Source organism: Macaca thibetana, chromosome 7, assembly GCF_024542745.1.
Source record: "Macaca thibetana thibetana isolate TM-01 chromosome 7, ASM2454274v1, whole genome shotgun sequence".
NCBI lineage: Eukaryota > Metazoa > Chordata > Mammalia > Primates > Cercopithecidae > Macaca > Macaca thibetana.
In genome coordinates this window covers 119,305,463-119,317,826 of record NC_065584.1, presented here as the reverse complement: position 1 = coordinate 119,317,826, position 12,364 = coordinate 119,305,463, and the positions used below count along the sequence as shown (strand labels likewise).

The window sequence follows — 12,364 nt, the reverse complement described above, 5'->3', positions numbered from 1 at the left end:
TTACAAGTCGGGTTTCTTCTGCCATTAGTATTTTAATTTTTTTCCTTCAAAGTTGTTTTATAATGTCTCAATTTGTTTATATTTAAGTCAATTTTTAAAGCCCAATTTTAGATAATCACAATTAACAGCTGGACTTATTTAATGTGGCCTTTGGCTGTTAAACATGATCTTTGACAAATCGATCATAGACATTAAAAGAGTTTTAAATTATTATGTGCATCTATTTTGAGTTCTTGTGTTATAGAGCTTACCAAACACTTAGCTTCTAAAAAGTCATTATGTCGCAGAGGGCAAAGAACAACATGTCGTAGGTTATTTAGGGCTCTATATTCTTATTTTCAGATTATCCAGTAATACTTTTGAATTAATCCCATAAGTATTTCATCATTTTAAAGCCAACTTACAAAGGTAGGTTAGATTCTAAAATCTAATAATTCAGAATTCAGTGAACATGACGGTGCTAATAGAATGTTTGACTATAATTACAATTATATTGAAGTAGAATTTATAGTTTTTAAAGAATATTAGAATGGGGTAGAATTTTTACGATGATTTCAGATACCACCAAATTTGTTAGAAGAAAATATACTTTTTTCTTCTGACACATAACCTAGATATTGCTAGTTTGCATATTTGATTGGACATATTCTTTCTTTCTTACAATTAAAAAGAAAAATCATAACTGTTGTTTCACAATAAAAGTAATATCACTTTCTCTGAAGAAAAAATTGTAAAATCTGGTGAAGTTGTAGAGAAGGAGTGGTTATCCATAGTTATACTATCCTAAAACAACTTTTTGCTAGTCTTTTTCTGTAATACTGTTATTTGTAATTTTTATGTTGCTTTTTTTTTTTTTGAGACGGAGTTTCACTTTGTTGCCCAGACTGGAGTGCAGTGGCACTGTCTCAGCTCACTGCAACCTCTGCTTCCTGGGTTCAAGCAGTTCTTCTGCCTCAGCCTCCTGAGTAGCTGGGATTACAGGTACCCGCCACCACGCCCGGCTGATTTTTTTGTATTTTGGTAGAGATGAGGTTTCACCATGCTGCCCAGGCTGGTCTTGAACTCCTGAGCTCAGGCAATCCATCCGTCTTGGCCTCCCAAAGTGCTAGGATGATAGGTGTGTGCCACTGTGCCCAGCCTTATGTTGCTTTTTAAAAATAATTAAGTCTTTATCTTTCAAGTGTAATAATGTACTAATTGAGCAGACAGTACATAGAGTTTAATTGTACTGTATATTGCTTTTATGTATTTATTTATTTTATTTTTTTTGAGACAGAGTCTCACTCTGTCGCCCAGGCTGGAGTGTAGTGGTGTGATCTCAGTTCACTGTAACCTCTGCCTCCTGGGTTCAAGGGATTCTTGTGCCCCAGCCTCCCAAGTAGCTGGGATTACAGGCGCCCACCACCACAACCGACTAGTTTTTGTATTTTTAGTAGAGACGGGTTTTTGCCATGTTGGCCAGGGTAGTCTTGAACTCCTGACCTCAAGTGATCTGCCTGCCTCGGCCTCCCAAAGTGCTGGGATTACAGGCATGAGCCACTGTGCCCGGGCCTGTCTATTGCTTTTTAAGTTTAACATTACTTCACAAGAATTTTGGCATTTTATTAAGAGAGTCTATAAGCATTCCTGATTTTTTTGTCATTAACAAAGTGTTCATTGTAGATAAAAGTTTAAACTACACATAAGCAAACAGAAAAAAGTTTTATCTACCATAATGTTTATATCCTTCCAAGTTGAAAAATTCTTCAAAACATAGATCATGTTTTAGAACTCTTTTTTGTTCTTAATCATCCCTTGCTACCTCAAATGTGAATCTCTGAACTACATACAGCTAGGAACATGACTTCTTTTGTTGAGTCTTTAAACTTGGGAAAAACAGTGACTGATTAAATTCGTTTAGTCTTATTTTAAGCACTAAAGGGTTATAGGAGACCCTTTGTTGTTGTGTTGTTGTGAAAAGAATGTGCATAGAATTTGGGATCTAATTCTGGTTCCACTACTTTCTTCCCTGTGTGTTTTTGGATGAGGTGCTCTCCAAACTTCAGTTTTCTTACTCATTCAGCAAACATTATGAACCTGCTAGGTTTGGGTGCCAAGCTATGTATTGGGATATGTAGATGACAGATATAATCAAATACATTTAAAATTACTTTTCAAAGCCTTTAGATCTAATCTACTATTATATAGTGTAAAACAGTGCTGTTTGAAGCAGCCAGTTTATGAACTTATATGTTATTGGTCTGTGATGAAATAAACTAGCACCAGATGAACCGTCCTGCTTTCTTTGTGAAAGTGTCCTATTGTGAGAAGAAACATGGAGAGCTGAACTAAATGGTGTATTTAGTGATGTAATTGGTTTTCCCTCCTCCTAGACCAGAAACACCCTTGCAGATCAATGCTGGTCCATAGAGTATACTCCAAGTAGTTTTTTTGTTTGTTTGTTTTTTGTTTTTTTTGTTTTTTTTTTGAGACAGCGTCTTGCTCTGTCGCCCAGGATGGAGTGCAGTGGCACAGTCTCAGCTCACTGCAAGCTCTACCTCCCTGGATCATGCCATTCTTCTGTCTCAACCTCCCAAGTAGCTGGGACTACAGGCGTGTGCCACCACACCCGGCTGATTTTTTTGTATTTTTAGTAGAGACAGGGTTTTACCATATTAGCCATGATGGTCTCGATCTCCTGACCTCATGATCTGCCCGCCTCGGCCTCCCAAAGTGCTGGGATTACAGGCATGAGCCACCGTGCCCGGCCTACTCTAAGTAGCTTTTAGAGTAAAGTAACCCGAGAACTACCATCAGTAGTTGAATAGAAGCCATATCTTCTATTTTTTTCTCCCCTTTTTTGCTATTATGATTTTCTTGAATTTTGCTGATTGTTTCCTTCAAAGTCTCTTTATTACAGTTTTGCCATTTTACCTAATTGAAATGTCTAGGTATGGAAGAGTTAATTATGTTCTGGCTCGAAGAATAGAACTTTTAGAAGAAGTCAAACGATTGCAAAAGAGTCTAGGGGTTCCAGGAGATGCCTCATATACCTGTGAAACTGCAGGCTATTTCTTCTTATACCAGGTAAGATATTAAGGGTTTTTGAATCATACTTCATCATAATATGAACCCCAATTGGAAGCTGGAATGAGTTCTTGTGATCCTTCATGAAAGCTTATTTTTTTGAGTAGATTAGAATATATGGTATTGCAAAAGCTTTATTTATGAATGCTAAGTGTATTTTGTATTATCTTCCATTTTCTTTGCTAAATAACTTTGCTTGATGACTCATTCTGTGAAAGACCAGTGTTGCTAATTTTTACATTTTTTTCTTTCTGTTGACAAAGTTCTGGTTACTCTTTTTTCTTTTTTTACTATAGAAATACAACTAAATAAATATTCTAGCTACCCAGTGGCAACAAAGTATAATTAACTTTTATTGTATACATTAATCAACTAATGAAGGAAAACATTCTTCTTTCAAATTTCCAGAAATAAATTATGTCTTACAACTAATTGCACAGTGGGTCTTGAAGTTAAAGGCTTCTGACCTCAAAAAAAAGGTGTACTTTTACTTTTGTTAGAGTTAATTTTGGAAGCATGCAAACCAATGAGAAATAGCCAAATAAAGTGAATAAAACTAAACTTTAATAGTCGATTAGATTACTAATAATTTTAAATGGACTAGGACATAATTGGATAATGAAGATTTTTGTATAACTATTTGTTCTCTTTGTTTTAATGCCAATTATATATTTTAGATATAAATTATAATATTGTAAGCTTATTGTAAGTGGATATCACAAAGCAGTTAAGTCCATTCAAAATGAGTAACTTTCATGGTTTCTTGTGACTCAGGGAAAATACATAATACAGCCTACATGAGATTCAAGACTGTTTAGGATTTGCATAAAGTAGTAAAGATCATGTTTAAATGCTTTTTTGACACAGAAAATTACTTGGCTTTCAGTGAAAACAATGTTTAAAAGTGGGAAAAATAACCTATAAATTATGAAGGTTTATGTAATAAATTTGGGAAAAATGAACTTGAGGCTTCACAGTGTAAATTGGCAATTTTCAACATTTAAGAATCATATCAGGAAAGTTGTTCATGAGTTAAATTCCCTAGCCCTTGTTCCTATAGCGTCTCATTCAATAGAGGTGGAATCCAGGAATCCACATTTTTATTTAGCTCCTCAGATGTTTTGCCTAAGGACTACACTTTTGTGAAATACTGAAATTATAACAGAAAAATACCTGGGAGAGTTACAGAAATTGAGGTTACACAGTAAATGGCTGGTTGAGGCATAGCTAACATTATACAAAGTAATTGAACTATAATCACAAAAGTCATAAGCTTTCAAATATGCACTCAGCTTAACCACACGTTCTTTATAAATGTTCTAAAAATCTGGGAGAAGGGTTGACAAGTGCCAAATTGATTAAAAAGCTGCTAAAACTGAACTTACCATATATGGAGAGAAACAGAGATGAAAAAAATGAGAAATTTCTTTATCCAGAGAGCTTTCTTTCCTTTACATTTCTTTTAAGTATTAGTAGTAAACTGACTTGAGTTACATGGAGAATCTGAACTGTCTGAGTTAGAGTTCCATATGATGACGTTGAGGCTCTTTCCAGTTTGTAGAAATTTGTTATTAAGGAGCCTTTTTTTCTCCAAAGACAAGGTTACTTTTACAACAGAAGAGCAATCTGTCAGTCACAGGAATGAAGAATACTTACATTGGATCAAAAACTGAGTTTCTTTTTTTTTTTTTTTTTTTTTTTTCCACGTAGCAGATCTTGTTTTTATAAGGTTTATTTATTTTATGCTTTAAAACATCATAATTAGGTGGCAGTTAACCTCAAGTCCTTTTTTCTACAGGTAATGTCTCGTTGGGAAGAGTATATCAGCAAAGTGAAAAATAAAGGTAGTACATTGCCAGATGTTACAGAAGTCTCCACTTTCTTCCCTTTCCATGAATACTTTGCAAATGCTCCTCAACCTATTTTTAAAGGAAGATCTTACGAAGAAGACATGGAAATTGCCGAAGGATGTTTCAGGCATATTAAGAAAATCTTTACTCAGCTTGAGGTAAGGATTCTCTAGTTCTTTGAACTATAATGGTTTTTAATTTTTTTTTTTTTTTAAGTAAATGTGAAATATTCAAAACTTTTTTTTTTTTTTTTTTTTTTTTTTGAGACGGAATCTTGTCCTGTTGCCCAGGCTGGAGTGCAGTGGCACGAGCTTGACTCACTGCAACCTCCACCTTCCAGGTTCAGGTGATTCTTCTGCCTCAGCCTCCTGAGCAGCTGGGATTACAGGTGTACACCACCTTGCCCAGCTAATTTTTGTGTTTTTAGTAGAGACAGGGTTTCACCATGTTGGCCAGTCTGTTCTCGAACTCCTGACCTCAAGTTACCTGCTTGCCTCTGCCTCCCAAAGTGCTGGGATTACAGGTGTGAGCCACCACACCCGGCCTGAAATATTCAAATCTTAGAAATTAGATTGTTAATTTTAAGTAAGATATAAATTGGATCTTTATTCTGGCTTTCCTGATGTAAAGGTCTTAGTATTTTTGAGAAAGGAATGCTTCCATCAAGAAATTCAATAATGCTTCTTTGAATTGGAATTTGAGACTGCCATGTGGCTATTCTAAGTCCTGTATGCCTCTTGATCAGTAAGATGGTGGGGTTGCTATAGTAACCAGGATGATTGATTCTGATTATTGAAGTGAAATGAGTCATAGCTACACAATGGGAACAGAGAGTATATCTGGAACCCAGCACCCCCTGGATATGTCTCCTAGTTTTTGCCACATCACTGCAGAATCATCATTGCAAAAATAGATAGCAAACATCATTGAAAAACTACAGCGGTCCTATAAAGGGATCACATTCAGGCTCAGATTCCTCAGTAAGAAAATTTAGGATTAAATTTTCAGGTAGAAAGGTAGAAAAATCAGGGACATTGTTTCTTGTCTTTGTGTCTTTTAGATGTGATTATATACCCACTTCCTAGAACTGTATCAGGCACGTAGTATACGTTCAGTAAATATTGAAATGTATATGGTTAGGTGGCTGGATGGTAAGTACAGAATAATAAATGTATTATGTTTATGGTTAGATAAACACAAAGTGAAAGGATAAAAACATACTCAATTCATAATAATAGCTGCGTTGGGAGGGAGTAGGCAGAAGGTTATACAGGGTACCTCACCTATATTTGTAATATTTTAATTATTTAAAAAACAAAACAAATGTTAAAAAAAAAAGTTTGAAAGAAGTATTGGTAAGGCTCAGATTTTATGAAACTTGACATTGGGTACTCTGGTTTGACTTGTTTGCCCCTCATATCCATCTATTGTCCATACCCTTTTCTGCTCTGTTGGGGATCCTCTGCCATGGTTGATGTTCTGACTTACCCTTGCAGGTTTAATTTCCCAGCTTCCTATGTCAGCTGACTTCTTGCTTAGTATAGCCAATGAGAGAGTGCCAAGGTATTTCTTCATCATTTCCCTCTACCTTGGGTTCCACTTCTTTCATGACTCCAGTTTCTCCTGGAAAAACTTGGGGTTCCAGCTTTTTTGTGTGACTACAGTCCCTGGGCTCTGATAATACCACTTCCTACCTTTATTCTTTCTAGTCTAGGGATAATGGTGACTGCTGCTGTCTGTAATTTCTAAGTTACATTACCTTTATAGTTCCTCTATCACTTGTATAACCAGTTTCTTGCTAAAATTTCCTTTGATATGAGTACTTGAAATCGTTTCTATTTTCCTGGAGGGACGTTGAGTGATACAGGTACAAGGATCATTGAATTTTATTCAGTATTCTTGTTTATGTTGTACATATTTTACCTTACATACAAAAAAGTTTGAATTATAACTTTTATTTCAGCTACTATTTGAACTCAATTAGTACCCAAATCATAATGAACAGAATTATAATTCATTAGGCTTAGTTTATAACATATGTATGTTAATTTCTCAGGAATTAAGTCTGATTGGATTGTATAGTTATGTGCAAAACTCCATTTTCCTGAAATTATCTTTCATTGCTCCTCATTTCCATAGGAATTCAGAGCCTCTGAATTGCTTCGAAGTGGACTGGACAGATCTAAATACCTTCTAGTGAAAGAAGCCAAAATTATTGCTATGACCTGTACTCATGCTGCCTTAAAACGACATGACTTGGTCAAGTTAGGTTTCAAGGTAAAGACTTATGTTATTTTTTTTTTTTTTAAAGATTATCAGAGATTGGCTCACTTCTTATTGAAGTTTGTATTTATAATTACCTTAAAATGTTTCTGTTACAAGTGAATGATAATATCCCATGTTTACATGATTAGTGAACTCTGAATCTAATTTTTCTAAATCTAGTTATTAGTAATTTGTCCATTAGGTAACATTATAACGATATGGTTGTCTGACCAAATTCTCATACTTGTTAAGGTTTTATTTTTACTGAATATCACTTATTTAAAAATCTCCAAATAAAGCTTATGGAAAAAAACCTAAAATTCACCTAATTACAAAAATAGTAATAATAAAAATATCTCCAAACAGAAATAAAAGCTATAAAAAGAACATTTCAAAATGGTTTTCAGGCAGGTGTGGTGGCTCACGCCTGTAATCCCAGCACTTTGGGAGGCCAAGGTAGGCAGATCACTTGAGGTCAGGAGTTTGAGACCAGCCTGGCCAGTATGGTGAAACCCTGTCTCTATTAAAAATACAAAAATTTAGCCGAGCATGGTGGTATGTGCCTGTAATCCTCGGGAGGCTGAGGCAAGAGAATCGCTTGAACCCAGGATGCAGAGGTTGCAGTGAGCCGAGATTGCGCCCCTGCACTCCAGCCTGGATGACAGAGTGAGAATCCATCTCAAAACAAAAACAAACAAAAACCAAAGTGGTTTTCATCTATTAAACATCTGTATGCTTAGATTATTCACATGTTAAACATACAACCATTCCAGTTATTTGTGTACTTAGCAAATGAAAAGCCTTTCATATGAGGATATGGAATACTCTTATTTAGACTGCAAAATAAGATATTAATTAAAAACAGGAGGAGGACATGATAGCCTGTTAATCTGTGACTCATTTGAAGTGGAATGTAATGATTGAGCAGTAAATTTGAATTTGCAAATTTTTTGACTTTGCTAGTGATACTGATCAGAACTTAGATTTTAATACAGTCATTTAACTTTCCTGCAACTGGTTTATATGTTGTTTAAAACAGAGTTCTGTATATGGGCTTGAAGTAAAAATTAGTAATTCATTTGCTGATTAAAGTAACTGACAATTTTTAAATGTTGTGAGCTCACTGAAAGATAAATAAATTCAAGGTGATGAAATTGTTATCTTGGACGCAAGGTTCCTCAGCTGCAAGGTGGGACAAATACAACAATTTATTAAAAAGTAGTGTGAACATACCCTAGTGATGTGAACTTACCCTTTTGCAAATTATTAGTGAGAATTTTTAACCTGAATATTTTGTTCTTGGAGCTGATATATAACATATACTTTGATATTAAATCATAGCTTAATAACAAGGGAAAATAATGCAACCATAATTAACATTTTTTTTGCTTTCATGGAGCTTTTGCATGTGTTCTAAAAAAGTACTACTTATCAAATTTTCAGTAGTCATTTTCTACATTTAAATCATGCTACACGTCAAAGGATAGTTAGCATGAGTGCTAATAGGTTTTCTATATTTTTGATTTCAAAGTTTTATTTTTATCACACTTAAGAGTTTTAAAAACCTTGTAGGTCTGCTTAACAAAAAAAGGCAATCCCCCACTCCGCTCATCCGTCCCATTTATCCATTCCTTCAACTCTGTATTTTATCCTTTTCATCTGTATCAGTCAAGAATGGTAAATTTCCATTTTAGGCATTGTCTTTTGATTCTGTGCTGACCCAAAGGACAAATAGATACACATTCATGCACGTGTGCATGTACCTTTCCTTCCTTAATGCTTCCGATATAGTTATGTCATAACTTTGGTTTGCTCACTTTTGGGTGTTTACATCATTATTAACACATGAACACTTTCACATCCAAGCAGGGGAATATACCATGATTAGTTTTCCTTTCATGCATGTTTTTTTTTCTTTCTGGAATTAATGATTTTAGTCTTTTTTGTTTGTTTAGTTTTCTGTTTTTACCACCAGTTCAACCCAAAACTGTGTTGAGTTTTTAAATATTTTCTTAGTACATTTAGACACATCACATACATGTTTTTGGAGATCTCTCACCTAGATACTCCTGACCTATTTCAGTTCACATTGCGTCCATTCTAAGCCTTTGCCTTTCTCATATGTCAGATTCTGTTTTGGGCATTCTGTGTCTTTCTCTTCTGTCTTTTAGTAGAATACATCCTCCAGTATCTTTCATGTGAAATAATACATAGGAGGCCATATTTTTAAGACTTTCCATGTCCAAAAACTGTTTTAAATCTACTCTCACATTTAATTATTATGGCTAGATATGGATTTCTAGATTGGAAATACTTTTCCTTCAGAATTTTGAAGAATTGTTCCATTTTCTCTGTCTTCCAGTGTAGCTGTTCAGAAGCCCAAAGCTGTGATTTTAAATGTATTTTGTTTCACATTTTTGTTCTGTCAGGAAGCCCTACAATCTTTTCTTTGTCCCTAGAGTTCTGAAATTTCAGTGGTATGTCTTAGGGATACAAAGGGAGAAGAAGGACTCTTACTTTCCTGGATCCCTGGGTTGTGGGAGATGGATGGAGAAAGAGAGCCAGACTTCTCCACATTCTGTTATGTACACAGACTTGACATAATTCCAACTTTCTGTATGGTGCTCATTTCTGATCCCACCCTCTTAACTCTGCCTCCTTTCTCCAAGTTCCAGGATCCTCTCCAGACACTAAATCTGTCATCTATTGGGGGTGAGAGAGGAGGGACATTTATTTGGTTCCTTGAAGTGGGGAAGTCTAATTGCCTCTTTAAACCATTCCTATTGTTACCAAGCAAAAGGGGCTTGCTGATCGGTGCACTAGAAGCCAATACTCTAACACCAGGTTTTTGAGGGGAAAAAAAGCTTCTTATTGCAAGTTGACTCATGAGAAGAACATAGTCAAGCTCAAATCTATGTCCCCATACTGACTTTAAGGCAGTAATTTTATTAGAAAAGGTATATGGGGTGGATTCTGGGATTAGTAAGTGACTGGTGGAAGGAAGGAAAGCATGCACAGTTTTCTCTTCATGCTACCTCTTGGATTGCTGTGTAGGTTCTGGAGGAGTTAATATGAAACATGGTAGCAATTTGGGTTGTGATGTAAGCAAGCTCATTCTGTGCTAACTCTAGTTGGCTATATTGGTTCCAGCCAGTTTCAGCCAGTTTTATTATCTTAGAAGCAAAGGAAGTTTCAGCTTTGCAGCAAGGTGTTTCTTTTCTTATCCTGTGAACTCAGGAATTTCTCTTAGTTGCTGGTTTCTTTAACTCTTTGGGATGCAATTTCACTATATGATGTCAAGTATTATTTTAGGGGGTTTCCAGAGATAGTGGTGATCATTAAGTGTTCAGTTCATCACCTTGTAACAGAAGTCTATCACTTGTTTCAAATTGTATTTTGTTGAAGCCTTTTTTTTTTTTTTTTTTTTTTTTTTTTGAGAGGGAGCCTTGCTCTGTTGCCCAGGCTAGAGTGCAATGGAGTAATCTCGGCTCACTGCAAGCTCCACCTCCCGAATTCAAGCGATTCTTCTGCCTCAGCCTCCCAAGTAGCTGGGATTACAGGCACCCGCCACCAGGCCCAGCCAATTTTTGTATTTTTAGTAGAGACAGGGTTTCACCATGTTGGCCAGGCTGATTTCAAACTCCTGACCTCAAGTGATCCACCTGCCTCAGCCTCCCAAAATGCTGGGATTACAGGCGTGAGCCACCACGCCCAGCCCCAATCTTTTACAAACATGAAGTTAAATATTAGTTCTAATTTGCTTGTCTGTTTTCAGGGATTGTTGATTCAGTGTTGATCATCTTAAACCCGTTTTGAGTTCTAGAAATTGTAGAAGGAAATTTATCAGAATAACAAAAACAAACAATGATAGTAACCATCATTTGTTGAGCGTCAGCTATATACCAAGTTCTGTGTTTACAGTGCACGAAGTTCTATGCTTACAATGATTTATTTCTCTTCTTCACAACTAGATCTTTATATGAGCACTCTCCTTTTTTTTTTTTTTTTTTGAGGCAGAGTCTCATTCTTTTGCCCAGGCTGGAGTGCAGTGGCGTGATCTCGGCTCACTGCAACCTCTGCCTCTTGCGTTCAAGCACTTCTAGTGCCTCAGCCTCCCAAGTAGCTAAGATTACAGGCACGTGCCACCATGCTCAACCAACTTACTGTATTTTTAGTAGAGACGGGGTTTCACCATGTTGGCCAGGCTGGTCTCGAACTTCTGAGCTCAAGGGATCCACCTGCCTCGGCCTCCCAGAGTTCTGGGATTACAGCTGTGAGCCACCACACCCAACCAAGATACCTCCATTTTATGGTTGAGAAAGGGTGACTCAAGAGAGAGATTACCTTAGAGTCACAGGTAATCACTTACAGAGCTAGTATTAAAAGGTGGTTTTCTAAGAATTTAAAGTCTGTTGTGCCCTTACTCTTACACCACCCTGACCCTATCCTAGCAGCTATAATCCACTAAAGAACCGTAGAACTGTGGTAACGGTGGCTGTAGAATTTAGGAATCCTTTGAAAGGTCACAAAGACCAGCTCCTAGCCTGGTCCCTGGCCTGGAGCATCAGGTGCCAACCCAACATGTAATATGTTAGTAGAGATTAGTAAGAGTTGAATGAATGATCTGACTAATAAATACATGGAACAAGTAACTAAAGTGGTGATAATTTTGCTTTGGAATTAAAATCTCCCTTTTAAAAAGCAAAATCTATAAATATTTTTATAAGTAAAATTGCATTATATTTTCAGAACTGATTTTCGGAAAGCAGTCTTTTTAAGCTCTCTCCTTTTGAGTCGCCCCCACTCTGTTTGCGTATTATACCTGTCATCCTGAGAGTCTGCACAGGGGCTTCTTAGACAGTGTGGGTGTTTGAATTCCTCCTGTTCAACTCCCGCAAAAATGACCTAATCATTTTAAGAGGGAAATCTGGCATTATTATAGAGCTAGAGAAAAGACATCCACATGCCTACACCTTCGAGTAGTTTCAATAACAGTCCAGAATTGAACCATAACTTTAAAACAGGAGAATTAAACATTCAGAGTAAATATGCTCTCCCCATCTCCCACCTCTCTGGAAAATAAAATAATGGGAGCAATCTTTAAAAACAAAGCAACAGAACTCTAATGTATACTTAGATTCAAGAAGAAGGTATTGTACTAAAACAAGAAGATGTCATACTAA

General features: G+C 36.2%; 1 protein-coding gene across 5 annotated transcripts in view; it reads left to right on the top strand.

Annotated features, from left to right (window-relative positions):
- Nucleotides 1-12,364, top strand: part of AQR (aquarius intron-binding spliceosomal factor) — a 154,036-nt gene that overhangs the window by 116,670 nt on the left and 25,002 nt on the right. For all 5 annotated transcript variants that reach the window (XM_050797539.1, XM_050797537.1, XM_050797541.1 and 2 more), the window contains 3 exons: nucleotides 2,931-3,066; nucleotides 4,865-5,074; nucleotides 7,056-7,193. In XM_050797539.1, coding sequence (XP_050653496.1) covers nucleotides 2,931-3,066; nucleotides 4,865-5,074; nucleotides 7,056-7,193 — 484 coding nt within the window. The remainder of the gene's footprint in view (nucleotides 1-2,930; nucleotides 3,067-4,864; nucleotides 5,075-7,055; nucleotides 7,194-12,364) is intronic.